This window comes from Anas acuta, chromosome 2 (genome assembly GCF_963932015.1).
Source record: "Anas acuta chromosome 2, bAnaAcu1.1, whole genome shotgun sequence".
NCBI classification, from domain to species: Eukaryota; Metazoa; Chordata; class Aves; order Anseriformes; family Anatidae; genus Anas; species Anas acuta.
In genome coordinates, this window is record NC_088980.1 from 22,672,308 (window position 1) to 22,688,951 (window position 16,644).

Consider the following 16,644-nt stretch of genomic DNA (forward strand, 5'->3'; position numbering starts at 1 on the left):
ATTTGTAAGTTAGAGTTGCATTTTTACTACAAGTACAATGAGGGAATGTGGATTCCAGAAGTTAACATACTACATCAAGGTGTAGTGATTTAATCAGTCTTGTTTGCTGTTAAACACTTCTCCCACTTCATCAGTATTTTGGAGGGGGCTATTATCATGATCTTTAGTCATGTTAGCTGATGGCTCTTTTCTTGGAGCTACTGGTGTGAAATTCATGTGTCATTTAACTGAAGTCTTTTATGTAGTCTGACACCACTGTGAGTTTCTGGGTGTCGCTTTGTGCATGGGAAATCAGTTGTGTGTGTCTTTCTCAGTTCTAAACATGAATCATTTTTCAGAAAAAAAAAAAAAATAAGAAAAAATAAGAAAAAATGCCCAAACTGTATGTTTTGTTGCCCTGACGTTCCATAAATGTTGCATGTAAATTAAACATTTTGTATCATCGCTAATTACTAGTTTTTGTCTCTGTTTTAATCAAACAAAATAAGACCATTGGCAAACTACAGTACTAGTGGGCTTGCAGCAAATTCTCTTTCTGGAAAACAGGGAGACTTTGTTGCTGTGTGGTCCAAAATCTGCTGTTACTGCTTTCTTTCTCTTCTACTAGAAACTCAAAAGAAGGCCTAAAAGTACTTTGGAAATCACAATAGGGTAACAGTGTCAAACTCTCCTAGGGCAGTACCTCTTTTCTGCATCATATGCTGTAAACTTTGTACATAATATCTTTACTACTAAAGCGTTTTTCAGCGTGTGCTGAATTTTCATGAAGGCCAAACACCCACTGGGATACTTTATTCATAACCGAGTAAGACTGACACCTATTTATTCAGTAAAGCACATAGAAATATGCAAAAAATAAATAAAATAAATATCAAGCACTTATACTGAAAGTGCATTGAAGAAAGGAGGGGGGCATTGAGGAGGCAAGAAGTTCTGATTCCATAAGTGCCTACTCACAAGGGAGAGGCTGCAACAGTTCATGTGCTGTGTGTGCTATGCACCCTAGCCAGAGCTGGGAAACTGCCTTCAGGTGGATATACACTTGAATGAAACAGGTGTTGAACCATATGTGTTTTTACCAGCAAACTTGGTCTTCAAAACCAGGTGAGCCCAGGCAAATAGCATATTGGGGAACGGAGCCTTCCTCTGTCTTAAATCTTTGTGAAATGTGCAAGCTATCACAGGTCACAAATGCGAGGGCGTATTCCTCCCCAACACCTGTACAGGCAGCTGGCTTCAGTGCCTGCATGTGCTTCAATTTCCTAGGTTGTGCACACACTACAAATATCATCTTAAACTAAAAGGTCAATGCAGCATCTGTCAGCATATTCACCATGCTCTCTGGGTTTCTAATAGGCACTGTGTATTTTTTTCCAATTTGACCTAAAGCATTTTCTGTTTTAGATGAATCTGAGAAGACTGCAAAGTATGCATTTACACAAAATACAGAGCTTCAAATAAACATACACAAAATTAAACATATTAACCAAGAATAAGTGAGCATTTATTGAATTCATTCTGTATCGACCTTCTTACGGCAGGATAACCAATTCATACAATGGAAGCCTAAATATTTTATAAACGCTGTTTTAAGTATCCAGCAAAATATTTAATCAGATTGAAAATTAACAGTGGCAGTTGTTAATCCAGTCCACAATGATGAAGAGTGTTTTTTCCCCTTTTAACCATCAACGAGGAACTGTCACAACACCTCTTTTTTCTTCGCTCTAGTGCAAAAGAAGTCACAGCATTTTCAATGACAGTTTCCAGATCATGTATTTTTCCTAGTCTTAAGGGGAGGGGGGGGGAAGTGAACAAAGTTGCATTTAGGTACCAAATGTAGTGGCAGAAAGATGCCTTGACCGATTCAGATTTGGCACAAGTTTCACCATATGTTTTGACTTCTCACAGTTGGATGAAGAAGAATCAAGGATGTTGGTTTGATTTTTCATTTAAATGACTAAAGAAAGACTTCCCGTATTCATATGTGCTGATCATTATGGCACAGGCAGGAGCAACTTTAAACAGCCGTGGACCAATACCTGCCCAGAAAAGAAAGTATTCATTCTCATTTGTTTTCAGTCGATCACTAGTACGATTTAGGGGTCATAATGTATTGATTCCAGAGTACAACACTGTAGAACTGGGATTCTGCGTGTCTGCATTCTTCAACATACCAACATTACTGACAGAGGCATTACCACTGTCAGAATACTCTGACCTCACCTCTGCCATCCTGTGTGGCCTGCCTGACACAGGTGCATCGTTTCTCTGCCCTTTCTGTCTCCCCACAGAGGTGGAGCAGCCTGACCTGAGGGCTGCTTTGCTCTTGTGCAGATGAGGTGGCCCCAGGGGCAGACTCTGTGCCCTCCCACAAGCAGCAGTGCAAACCTGCTGCTTGCGTGGGGCAGGCAGAGGATACTGACCTCTCAGGTAGGACAAAAAAAGGTTCAAGAAGCCCTGCATCCTGAAATGGGGAAAGACAGGCACAAAATTCTCTGTGGGTATTCATGTGTTGCTTTATATACACTATCTATTTCATAACTGACAGTGTTCAAAGAGAAGGAAACATATTTTGTGCATGTTAACATCTAACAATGATGTGTTAATTAAAATGCTATCTCTCTTGTCTGTTTTTTTGTTTGTTTGTTTGTTTTGTTTTGTTTTTTTTTTAGAAAGATGTCAAAAGTTTTTACCAGCAAATAATCCAGCAATCCCATTTTTAGTGACAATTTTCCTCATAACTGCCCAGGTTGATGCACTCTGTGGAACTCAACATAGTACAACAAAACAATGAATTAAATAACACGTAGAATCAAACAGAAAAATATTTTTAAAAATCGGAGACAGTCAATTCAGATGTAGTGATTAGGTTTAGTTTATCTTATGTTAATTTTACCCATACTGTTTATACAGGATCTTAAATTCATACAGTATAATTATTCCTATAATATTCAAATTAAAATAGCTTGACATCGAAAAAAATGTACTAATGCCTAGGGTAAAATACACAAACAGAGACAATATCCCTTTCTAGAATAACTGACAGTGCTAAGAAAAGTTAGCTAGGTTCCACATGAGCCAGTCCCTCTCTATGTCCCTTTATACATGCAGCTAAAACAGCATTGTCATCCAGATTTTTAAATATGGTTTTTAAACAGTTTACATTTTACGGTAAACTGAATCTAAAGATAAGTTTTGAGAATTAACATAATAAGAATATATCCTAAGAATGAGTATAATAATTAAGCCTAGGACACTACATTTTACATCTAAGTTTACAAAAATAAAATCCCTAAAAAACGTTGAGTTTAAGAAAGTATAGGTCTATAAGAGGTGGATTGCAGTCCCTTGTAGAGCTAATTTAGATACCATAAGCAACATAACTGCAGCAATACCACTGCATTGTAGTGGTATGCAACTGTTTTAAACAAAGGATTATTATTATTTTTTTTGCTATTTCACTCTGCGCATGCTTTTTTCATTGATCTGTAATATAAAAGTAGCAAAGGTTCTTTGTTGTTGTTGTTTTGTTGTTGTTTTTTCCCTAGCTGAAAGTTAAAATGATTTCATAGAATGCTGCAAAATGTTTTTGCAGCCATAAAGAAACAATATGTAGATGCATAGTCAGCATCCAACTCTAACAACTGGACTTGGAAAGAACTTAACTAGTACAAATCATAGCTAACCACACTGTGATTTAAAACATATATCTAGTTAATATCAGCCTAATAAATATTTGGCAGCTACCTGTGATTCAAAGTGATATTAGCAATGAATTCTTATGTTCATCAGCACAAGGGAAAAACCGAAACCCAGTAACAATTTATTTATTTTTTATTGGTCTTTGATAGTTCTGCAAAAGAAACATGTCTTTCAAGAAGTACACCAGAAACAAATAATTTACCCAAGAGAATGAAACCTTATGTTAAAATGTGAACAGTAAGTTTTCATGACATCTTTCTGAACTAGGGCCTTTAAATTAGTTTCTAAGTAGAAACTAATGTTTGGTTACTCAGTCTTTTTAAAGTTATTTAATCTTAAAGCCACGATCTAATGCATTTTCACATTATTGGAAGGTCCTCTGTTTCAGGTCCCAAATAATGGAAAAAAAAAAAAAGTTTTTAGATACAACTTGCTTGAATTGCTAGAAAATGTAGTGATGCTCTACTACACGCATAAAAAAAACCCTTTAGAGCTGCTGGAGTAATCACTAAAACGCCCTCAAAATTAATTTATTTGAAATCACACAAAAAGAAGGTAAAAAATACAGAACCTGAGCAGAGAACTTTCTCTCTGTAGTTTAATTAAAGAATATTGTTCTGAAATAAACTGCTCATAAGAGTTCCAGTACTATTTTTATTTTCTATTACTGACTGATAGTGAATCTGAAAATATTTTTTTTCAATTATTTTAATCTACTCAAAACACGTTTTCAATAGAGCACTGATGATATGATTTTTTTTTAAATGAAGATTTTCCCTATTTATAAATAACTTACTTAAATGTATATAAATTTGCTGTTGGTCTGACTAACTATGGTAGTTCTAGATTTTTGTGTGTGTATTTTATACCATCATATACATATACATTACATATACATGGTACTCTATTTGCACCTTCTTCCTATTCTCTGTCATTGATTAGATACTGAATTTATCCTAGGAGATAAAAATTACCCTATAAGGTGTAAGAATTTGGAAAAGAAAAAAGGCCTAGTAACAGAATTTTTAAATAAACTTTAGAAGAGAAATACTTAAAATTCCTACCAAAAATCCATATACCTAAATACGACGTTTTATTTTTTAATTCTTTACCATTGCTAAGAGAACCGGCTTCATTGAATGTATCGAACACAAGTATTATTATTAAACAGTTCTACAGAAATTGCTGAGCAATTTGAACTAAAGAGAATTATGGGTGTTCAACAACAAACATGGCTGAAGACAGTTTGAGAAAGCTGTGTAACAATGTAATTAACAGCACCTTACTTTTTAAGGTCTCACTCTCCCAAAGTTCAGTCTGCCTATGTGTTTTCACTACATCAAATGGCAGAGTTACGACAGCTGCAATCTATTAAGAAAAAATATATAGTTTTAAATGTTATATCACCAGCAATTGAAATTTAATTAAAATTACATTAAACCATACACATGTTAAAACTAGATTTATTATTCCTAGCACTTGATATTACTGAAGTCTTGTATCTCAGAACATTTTAAATTATTCAGATATACCTAATCAACTTGAATGCCAGGCCATGTGTGTTGAAACACCAAAACAAACGTAGTTTCTGAGAGAACCATGCAAAAACATACCAACTATAAATAGCTTATCAGCAACAATAATAAGAGAACTAGAAACAAAAAGACATACTTACAGAGCCAGATGCTGCCCCGGAAGTAAAAGCAATAAAAAATGTTGGTTCGTGTGCACCAAGATTCTTGCACATCATCTTCTTGAAGCGTTCATAATTATACCAGTACATTGCTATGGTTATAAAACAAATGAACAAACAAACAAACAAACCTTGCATTACAGCACATTGGTATCTCAAACACAGAAATTCAGTACAATTCTTTTACTGACTGAAGAAGCAAGAATTCTACTGTGACAACAGGAACAAAGAGAAACAAAAGCTGAAAACAAACTAAAAGTGTTCTCTGTTACGATCCATTGATAGTTCCCCCAGCTCCCATTATGGAATTCCCTTTGGAATATACACATATTCCAAATTTCTTCATATAATTCAAAATTACCCTGATCATTTTGTCTTTCCCATAAAGTAACTCCTACCTTAATACAATCTAACACAAGCACTGCAAAACTCATATAACATTTTTTTTGTAAATGTGATTTAGTATGAATCGACAAGTAAGTTTCTGATTATTTCCTATGTATTCAGGGATATTTTACACATTTCATAGATCTCACTAATTCTACAAAAACGTGTTTCATGCAAGATGAAAGGTTCCTCAGGGCTGTCTCATACTCTTGAGACACAGAGTATAGCATTTCATTTGGCACAAGCGGAAATAAGTTTTTGCTCTCTGGAATCACTAAGGGGAGGCTTGCCTTTGAAAGTTCTCACAGAGGCATTCTGAGGCGCAACTTCTAGGAAGAACATCTGTTTCTGTTCTGATGAAATAAACTACACTCTTTCTACTTTGAGTTTCAGTTAGAATGCAGATGCTACTGAGCTGATTCCTGGTTGCAGTTGGTTAAATAAATGCTACAAATGACAGTTGCAGTTGAAAGGTGGCTGTGCCTCGTTCAGCACTGAGTTCTGTAGGTGGTGGCAGCAGAGATATATCAAAGCGTTTCCTTGCTGTGGAAACCACAAGCCTCCAAAGTTTTGCAAAAGCAAATGTAAGTGGTATCTCAGAAGGGTTTGAGGAAAACCTGCTAGTGAAATGTATGTAACCCTAATTTAGTATAAATTGTCAAAATCCAAGCCTTTGAGCACTTGCAAGATTCCCTTCCCTGCATACCTTTCACATTTATGTTCTCTGCAACATTGCTTGATGAATGACTAAACTATTATCATTAACCCAATTCTTGTGCTTATGGACATCCACAGCTTAAGTTTTATTTAGTCAGCTAGCTGTCCAGGGAACCTTCTTGAAACATGTCCTTCACACTTGGGCTAGAACACAGTGGGGTTCTAATCATGCTGTGCTGTTGGTATGGTCATTCTGTGCTACCTGAGTGTTTTCAAAGAGCAGCTTCTTTCTTAATACAAATTGTTACACTGGCTTTAATTCCTCTAGAAAAAACTAACTTGAGCAAACTGCAGCAAAGGCACAGACTGTGCTGTAAAAACACCAGGAGCCTGCTGTTGGTATATCACTCAAAGAAAAGTGCTATGACTGAAGGTAGTGGGGGAGCACACCTTGACTGCATAGAGAGTACTTATAAAGAAAAAAAAATGATTAGAAAATAGGTTTTGAAATGGCATTAATCAAGATTAAACACCCATAGTTTTATGTCATCAGAGTTTTGTGGCATTTAATGTTGGCATTAAAACAAAATCCATTTTCCTTCACTCATGCACCAAATTGCCTACTTATTGCTGGCTCTTTAATGATAATCCTTAACTTATAAGGCAGTAGCTGCATGCTAACATATGCCTCTGCCTCTCCAGCATCCCACTAGGGCCTATGTAGGATTGGGCACAGACAAGTGCCTGCTGGCTTTAAGTGAATGCCAGAGCAGCATGGAGATTGACTTAAAATCAGTGGAGAGGTTTTGGAGTGCTGGAAGGACAGCAGGCATGGATGTAAGAATCTGTAAAGAACACACACACGTCACTGTAGTGCTCTTTCCATTGTGTTAAAAGTAATAAAGGCTGACTGGCTCCTGCCATGTTGATACAGACAAAAATCAGTAAGAGAACAAGAGTATCTACCTGAATTCAGACAACAGGAATCAGATGAAAATTTTTAGAGCTGCCTTCTGAAGCTTAGCAGAAGAGCCTAAAGGAATGATGCACATGGAAGACAGGGAAAACAAGTAAATTACAAATAAATATTGAACAGGAAGCCCCTTAGGCAAAAGCTTCAGATGCATTCTGAATTCTGTTATCTAAGCCTTAGAGAAAGCATGTTGCCACAGGTTCAGAAGCCTCCCCTATGACAAAAGGCTAAATTAAGTCCCCTTGAGGACCACAATCCTTAAGCAGGAAATACAGTCTAAGCTCATTTTTCAAACTCCTACAGGTCACAAAGCAAGAGAAATCAGGGTATTATTCATTCTGAAAACAAAACAGCTGAAATAACAGTTGAATGAGTTAACAGAACTAAGTTAAGTGTCCTTTTTAATTAAATAATCATCCCCACTCATCATGCAGTTGCTTTGTTCACAGCCAATTTAAAATTTTCTCAAGGTCTGCATCTAAATGTACTCTAATCCCGTAGGAGTTCAAACCAATGAGTGCTCCACCAGACTGTTTAGAAGCACCAATTAAATTAGACTTTGGATTATTTTATGAATGAGATAAGAGAACAAAGAAGAACAAAGATACCAGGACAAATCCTTCAAGGGTTTTCTGCCTCTAAAAATGGGTTTGAAGCATTTTTGGGGGGGCCAACACAAAGTGTTCAAAGTTGTTATTCCTGATACTTCCCGAGGAACAGAAAACAACTGATGCTTGATGATCCACAAGTGTTCTGACAGGGAAGGGTTCTCACCGCTGACATTAACAGCTGGGAACACTGTCCTTAAGCAGTCTTGTCCAGTTACCTCTGTAGGTCCAGAGACAGCAGAGCTTTAACAATATGGGAGAAACTACCATTTCCCCCGTTACAGTTATCTTAAAGAATAGAATAAGACTAGCTATGCTCTGGATCAGACTTTTACTTTTAGACTTTCAGCTTTGAAGCTTCACTAACAAGTTGTGCTCTAGCTTCATCTTCTTTTGGAACAGTTATACGAACTATTTCATCTTGGTAACAAAAATGTCTGAGGACACTAGTGTGTCACCCTAGTGTGTCACATGTATTTGTACATGTTTTCAGGATCAAGGATCAGAACACATAGATGCAGCATGTCCCTCTATAAGGAAATAGCTACTATACCTACAATAGAAAAAAAATCCTACTGAAAGTCTTCAAAAGTGTTCATTACATAAGCTAAAGATGAGAAAAAAAGAGTCTGAATATGGATAAAAAGCAAATAACAAAGAACCCTATCTGGCATTCACAAACACACACAAAAAGAAAAAAAGAAAAAGATAATGATAACAAGTAAATCTCAGTCCTTCTTAAAGATAACCAGTAAAATTACATAAAAAATAGAAAAAGTCTTAAAGTAATCATGAATAGACATGTCTTACATAACACAATATTGCACCTGAAATGAACCCCACCTGAGAAAGGCACGTCTCTCAGAACAGTAGAACTCCAGCCTCTCCACAGTGAAAGCCACCCATCTCTCGCCACTTTACTGCTGATGCACATGTGCAGTTGCTTGTAGGACAACTTCCGATACTGCATTCTAGTTCTGATCAGCTCCAGGGGGCTCACTACAGTAACTGAACCGACTGAAAATGAGAGAAATGTGAGCTGTTTAAAAACTGAGATTTACTATTAATATTCCACGAACATTAAAAAGTCAGGTTTCACATTGCTTTAAATATTCGATTCATAGAATCATAGAATTATTTGGATTGTAAGGGACCTTAAAGATCACCCAGTTCCAGCCCCCTGCCATTTACAGGGACACCTCCCAGCAGACCAGGTTGCCCAAAGCCCCATCCAGCCTGGCCTTCAACACCTCCAGGGATGGGTCAGCCACAGCTTCTCTTGTCAGCCTGTGCCAGGGTCTCACCACCCTCCGAGTGAAGAATTTCTTCTTTATATCTAATCTAAACCTACCTTCTTTTAGTTCAAAGCCATTACGCCTTGTCCTGTCACTCCATTCCCTGACAAAGAAATCCTCCCTGTCTTTCCTGTAGGCCCCCTTTAGGTACTGGCAGGCCATTGTAAGGTCTCCCTGGAGCTTTCTCTTCTCATGTTGAGCTTCTCAGCCACCAACACCCCCAGGTCCTTCTCTTCAGGGCAGCTCTCAATCCATTCTCCACCCAGCCTGTATTTGTGCTTTGGATTGCCCTGGCCCAGGTGCAGAACCTTGCACTTGGCCTTGTTGAACCTCATGAGGTTCGCACAGGCCCAAGCCGCAAAGGTCCCCAGCATAACAGTTGTTATTCTACCATTCGCTCTCACAGCTGTCACAAGTAGAATATGGAACTACACCGTCAGAGGTTTCTAAGAAAGCTCCAAAAGACCCAAGCTACTTTTACAGTAGATGGGGAAAAGGATAAACAAAAGTAAGAAAATATAAAAGCAAATATAGTAAAAGTAAAACCAGTACAAGCCCAATTGTCATTTTGGGCTATTAAAAAGAAAGAGAAAAATAAAAGAGCGTACAGGTATTTTATTTCATTTTTTGCTTTAAACAGATGGGTACTTACATCTGCTTAAGGAACCTGCAACTATTGGAATGTGGTCATTATCCTTTCCTAGTCTAGACTTCAGAGCTTCACTCAGTTGGTCATAGCAGGTGAAATAGATCACTGTGGTAGGAAGTGACATTATTCTAAAATAAAAGAGAAGGAATTTAAATTAATACAAAGAAAGCAGGAGCTTAAAGTCAACCATCTTGTGTGGATATTTTGCTGAAAAAAAGAAATCAAATTTTTAGCTGTGAGCTGTTATGTATAAAGAAAAATCATTAATTACATAGCTTTGATTCACTGCCTCTAGTTCACAGTTTCAAAATCACAATTTCCTAGTTTTCCTAGTTTTCTAGTTTTTCACATTATTAGGAAAAAAAAGTAAAATGATGGTGGATTATCTGCCAAAATGTATTTCATGTCAGCTTCAGAACTGTTTCAATAAAGGAATGGAATTGAAAGATCTGAATAAGAAGCAAACAAACCTTATGGACCTCACTAACCTTACATTTTTATTCATTTAACAAGTGAAAGACTGTTTTCTCTATCTTAATCAACACTTACGATTTAATAAGAAGTGTGCCAGTGTGTTCCACTAGGTTCTGTGACTAGGAATGGGATGACTCTTATGTAACATTCAGTGTTTTACAAGATTCAATTTTAATACATGTTACATTTGACCACTTTCTTGGATCACTTGTGGAGGAAGACATAATTACAGAGGTCTTAGTTACTATCTGTACCAGGTTAATATAATAATAAAAGACAAATCAGATTGAGGCTGTTTGTCCTAAAAAGAAGGTCATGTGGAGACTTGATAATATTTAAATACATAAATTGCTCTTGTAGAGAGAAAAGTACTTTCCATGGCAAAGTTGGACAGAAAAAAAAAAAAAAACAACAACAAAAACAACAAAACCAACCAAACAAAAAAACAATAGTTATTTGCAAGAAGATTCAAGGTATATGTTTTAAAAAAATGTAAATATGGGTAATGAGGTACAAGACTGGAGTGTCTGTGGAAACAGCGGTGTTGCTTTTTGCAGGTCATCAGTAACAATCTAGGACAGCAAATATCTGTCAAAGTCTAACATTCTCTGATGATCATGTTCAATCCTGTGATCTGCTAATGCTGTCAAGGGGGTAGTTACAGTAAGGTTACCACTTCTAAAAGGCAGAATGAAAAGACTGATGTCCCTGTTTAAGTACTGGGAATACATCAAAGAGGTTTCCAGGAGAAATTTCAAGAACTGGCAGAGATCATACTGTCTCCAGATGTTTACCAAAGTTTTAAAATCACTTATTTTTCTAAAAATGAAGTAAACTTTGACAGCACAATCCATAAATATTTATCAATAATAAAAAATAAATTCGACTTACATTGTTGGTGGAAGTCCACTCCACAGTGATTTAATTCCTTCTATTTTAATAATTTTTACAAATGCATCCTAAAAAATATAACCAGGCAAAGAATAATAATTAGCTGCAAAGATTTTATTAAAAATGTATTTCTAAAATTGCTTATCATTCTAGGATCATAATTTTGTAATTTCTTGTGCTAGCTATCAAATTTAATTATACAAATGGTTCCACTGATGTGAACAGAAATATTTGTGCTTGAAATTATGAACTTCCTTCAAATTTTACTGGGCCAAAGCAGAAAGTTTTTGTTTGTTCGTTACTGACAGCCCTGTGAATAAGCTCTTTTCAGAACAAATACAGCACAGCAACAATGTATGGAAACTCCCCCAAACCAGTCAACTAAAATATTTTTTCAGTAAATAACAAAATTTCTAGATATGAAATAGAAATTCACTTTTCCTGATTCTTCAACACTTGCTTTCTCTGACAAGGCGACAAAATATTTTCAAAATATACATGCTATATACCTGGAAGCTATATACATGCTATATACCTGGAAGCTTACAACTGTTATCACAGCTGTCCCATGCATTTTCCAATCCACTGACAGCAGAGGAACACTGGACTTTGAAGGACATTCAAATAAAATCATCTTCAAAAGACAAACTTCAAAAGACAAACTTCCAAATATTAGGATACCTAATACTCTTAAACTTTTTTGGGGGAAGAAACTGAGATTTGATGGAGTAGAATATGCTCAGTATGCCCTTATTACAAGGCCTCAGAAGATACAGAGCTGACAGGCCACAAAACAACTTTGAATTGGACTCAAAGGAAGAAAAAGGCAAAGAGCTTTAGAGGACACAGCCTTAATGGACAGGTGAGCTGAGCATGGTGAAAACAGAGACAATTTATCAAGCCTGACTTGAAAAAATGGAGCTTTGAGATACCCCAAATGTCTTAACACAATTTGACAAAAAAAGACATTTTAGAGAAAGAAAAATTCAGAAAAAGGTATACTAGTATCTTGTTTTCTCTCTGTTTATTCTGTATCTGTCAGTATCAAACATATGCTAAATATTAACATATGTATAAATAATTATTATAAATATATAAAATGTATACATACATAAATATAAGTAAATCATAAATAAAATATAAATAAATATAATTATAAACAGAGAATCAATAAATATACAATCCAGAAAGTTACAGATAGAAAATTGGAGAAAAAATGCAACTAAATCCAGTGCCTGTGCACCCTATTTATGTACCTTAATACTTGTATGGGCAAATACAGCAGAACATTTTTATAGTTCCAGTGTTGGCAAATGACAATGTCCACAACATTTTTTTTTTTACTGCATAATTGGTCAGGTCTTGTTATTTACTTTTTTTTGTTGTTGTTGTTATTTACTTTTTTTTTTTTTAATGAAAAGAAGTCCAGTGATATGACAGTTATTTTTCATGAATTACCTTGTCATAGCAAAACTGGGCATATAATAATGTCAGTGAGAAAATTAAGCGGTTTTCTAAAAATTATACAGTAAAGTTAATTGAAAGCTTCAGGCAAGTTATTAATTTAAAAAAAAATATAACACCGTAAAGCCATTCAAGTAGACATTTCATGAACATTTCATTCTTCTCAAATATTTAATTCTGAAAAATCCTTGATCCCTAATTTAATTGCATAGTCAAACAAAATGTTGATTAATGAGGCAGCATCGACATCACTGACATCAATTCTGTTTCAGGTGTCTGGGTAAGTCCTAGTCTTACAAGTTACATTGGGTCCAGAACCTGACACATGAACTTAACTTTAAAAAGTCTTACAAGTTACATTGGGTCCAGAACCTGACACATGAACTTAACTTTAAAAAACTATCTGCATCATTCATTCATTTCAAGAACATACTGGGAAGTCTACAGACAGAAGAGACATAAACAGGTAGAGACAATCAGTACCTGCAATCAGCAACTATCAGCAATATAGTTCAAATGGGGAAAATAAAACTTTAGAGACAGTACTAGGTCAGGAATGCTGTGCAGCTGCTCTCTTATTTGTCTTATGAAAGGAATTTGTATTTTCATGAAGGTATCATTAATCACTATCTAAACTACACAGTGTAACTGCATGAATACCCTCTCAAATGATAAAAGGTTCTACTAGAACTTAAAATAAATAAATAAAATTAGAGTATGCCATTTAGAAAATGTTTACAATGTGCAATTTAATATAAAAATGGATTGTTCTTACCAATGTCCCGTTGAAATGCCCATTTTTCTTATACCAGCCTTTGCTGTTCCCACTCTCACAAACACACATATGATCCATAAGGCCACTGGAGTATACAAAACACTTTCCTAATGAAATGGTGTATAAGAATATAGTTAATAATTGTAAGATTGTTCTCACTTAGCAGCAGTTCCAAACTGGATAGAGTAGTAAGATAGATTTATTTCTGGTTAGACAAACAGGGACAAAATAACTTTGGAAAGGCAATGTCAATGACGTAGGTAAAAGAAAGGAGAAAACAAATGTACTTTTCAGAGTGCCAGACTAAATGGAACTGCTCACACTTGCAGAAGGAGACAAGTTTATGTTACACTACCATCTGCTGAAATGCAGCAACAGTGACATGCATCCTGACTGCAAATATTCATCTCAACATACAACACGGAACTTCCACAGAAGTCGTTTCCTTTCCTTTTTAATGTCATTTATTAATTATAATTAAATAGTAGAAATCATTGGCATATCCTTGAGTACACAATGTATTAATAATCTATCAAGAACCTAGGCGACAAGTGACTTTGGTAAGACTCACTACTCTTTTTTAAATCTCTTTGGATTCTGGAGGAGAGGAACTTTGATATAGCATCATGATCATATAAGCCCTCTGATGAAATATGAATTATTTAGTAATAGATTTTTTTTTCCTCAATTGAGTAATAATCATACATTTCTTCCACAATGAGAATACTGAGGAAGAGAGAAAATATAGCCTATTTTAAATGATATATATTTATGAGATTTTTTCCACTATCACTGTTTTGCCACTTTCAGTGGCACATATTTTCTTTAACAATTTTAGTTGTTTTTTTTTTCCTCCATTGACTCTGAAGAAACAAATGTAACTATTGGAAACAAATAAAGCCATTCTGCTGCTCAGCATTTTTATAATTATCAGGTAAGTGTAACAGCAAAGATTGAAGAGTGTCCTCAATTACAGCACATTTTAATTTACCTTTGGGGAATGGATTGCTTTGGGCTTGCAGTCGAGTTTTGACAACATCAAGAGGAGTTACTAAAATGAAACAAAGGAGCCATTTAGAAACCTTGTATACTCTGAAAAGAAGCTATAGAGGCCTCATCATGAACTTCTACAAACAAACAAACAAAAAAATTGCACTGACAACAAATTTTAGAGAAACAAAAAGCTCTTCGAAAAGCCATTGTGTCATCTTGTATGAAAGTGTTAAAAGTTGTGCTATTATGCTCTACTGGTAATGGTTTGTAAATGGTATACCACAAGGCATGTAAGATAAGGTTTTGGCCTCAAGCATTCTGTCATTATACCGTAAGTCCTGTGATGGTAGGAAAAAATATTACAACATTTTATTTATTTTTATTTATTTATTTATTTTACAGTAAAATATTTCAGCACTTTTCATATGTTTATTTTTTTTGTTAAACTGATTTTAATAGCAATGTTCAAAGGAAAAATGTTAAATTTGTGATTCTCTTTCCTCTGTCTAGAGGAGATCCAAAACTTTAGAGCTATTGAAAAGTAAATGAAGCTTTAGTGAACATTTTATTGATTTCCCTCCAGAACTTGATCTTTTTACAGGCAGAGATATTGAACACTGCAGTGTCAGCTGGACCACTCTTCAGCCTCTCCTGATTACATTGACTCACGGCTACCTATGTACAAGCAGCTAGTGCCACCTGAGTCTGTAAGGTATCCAAAATATCAATAGCATTGACATATATAACACAGGATCTACAACTTTATTAAGCAGCAGCTGGAGGCTAGGTCAAATACTCTAGCATGTGTTTTATTTGCCTAGCATCACTGGACACGTGGTATAATGACAGAATAAAAAGAGTATGACTTTGACAAGGTCCTAGGTAAAATCCTATTTCATAAAAGTTTGGAAGATTTGGGGTGGGGGTATCCAGATTATCCAGAATTTTGAAATACTATCTAAAAGGTATCCTTAAAACTGCTTAGGGAAAACAAACAATAAAAAAACTTTGACAGTATAGGACACCACAGCAAATAAATTGATCTTACTACTGAAGTGTTAACATGAAGAGAACCTTTCACAGTGGCATGTCTTGCAGGATTCATTTTCTAATGTAAAGTAAACCTTTATTTAAAATATATTTTTAAACAGCAGAAAGTATGGAAAACTTTCAGAAGGCAGGCAATAAATTACCACACCAAAAGACATAGAATTAAAGAGTTAAAATTACTGTTATTTTCAGTAGTGGTTAACAGTTACCAAGGACAAGAAAGATTTGAGTTAACCACCATGTTTGTTAAAATACAAAAGAATTATGAGAAAACTATCTAAAACCACCCTTATTAAACATATTAGCAGAAGTTTATAAACCATATATATGCAGACATCTTGCTGAATTGAACTGAAGAGTGATCACTTTGCAAAGATTCTCTCTGTGGCAAGCTTAATAAGCCTTACCAAATAATGATGTAATTATAGCTCCACAACAAGAAGCTATTGCTTGCTGAATACTGGTTGTTTTACTGAAGTTACTATTACTCATTTCAGACATGGCTTTATCCTTGGAGAAGAAAAACCTGCCAAGGAACAGAAAAATATATTGCAAGACTTTGTTCAAAACTTGCAGAAGAATCAAGGGAAAAAATATTTTTAATTTCCATTAATATATTGCATATAAGCAGTAATAACCTAAATATTAGTTTTCTACCTGTACAGAAGGATCTCCAAGAGTACTTGCATGATGCTTTTCATACAATCCAAGTTTTCTAAATTACAGTAAATCTTCCCAAACCTTTTTACATGAAATGCGATGTTTAGACTAAGAACCCCCAAAACCATACAATAAACCAATTTTCTGGACCAAACAAAAAAAAAAAAAATCAGAAATAGAGGAGTATCTTTAAAAATGCACACATACTAAGCGCAGTTGTGACTTTGTTAGTATGCACTGATCTACTCTTTTTATTTGATCCCTGGGAACGTAATGTTTTTCTGCTTTTGCTAAGTTTAAGAGGGAAGGTGGGAAGATTAAGCTGCACGTAAGGACTCGTCTCCCTGATGAACTAACGCGCTACTTTGCG

The 16,644-nt window shown here is 35.3% G+C and overlaps 1 protein-coding gene across 1 annotated transcript; it reads right to left on the reverse strand.

The window, feature by feature from the left end:
* Positions 1-655: 655 nt before the first annotated feature.
* Positions 656-16,160, reverse strand: SLC25A40 (solute carrier family 25 member 40). The gene is made up of 10 exons (XM_068673882.1): positions 16,022-16,160; positions 14,563-14,622; positions 13,572-13,678; positions 11,333-11,400; positions 9,971-10,095; positions 8,867-9,040; positions 5,381-5,490; positions 4,992-5,073; positions 2,697-2,771; positions 656-2,042 (listed from the first exon to the last, which is right to left on the reverse strand). Exons 1-10 carry the CDS (start codon positions 16,113-16,115, stop codon positions 1,927-1,929), a joined length of 1,011 nt encoding a protein of 336 aa, XP_068529983.1. The 5' UTR covers positions 16,116-16,160; the 3' UTR covers positions 656-1,926.
* Between the last annotated feature and the right edge of the window lie 484 nt (positions 16,161-16,644).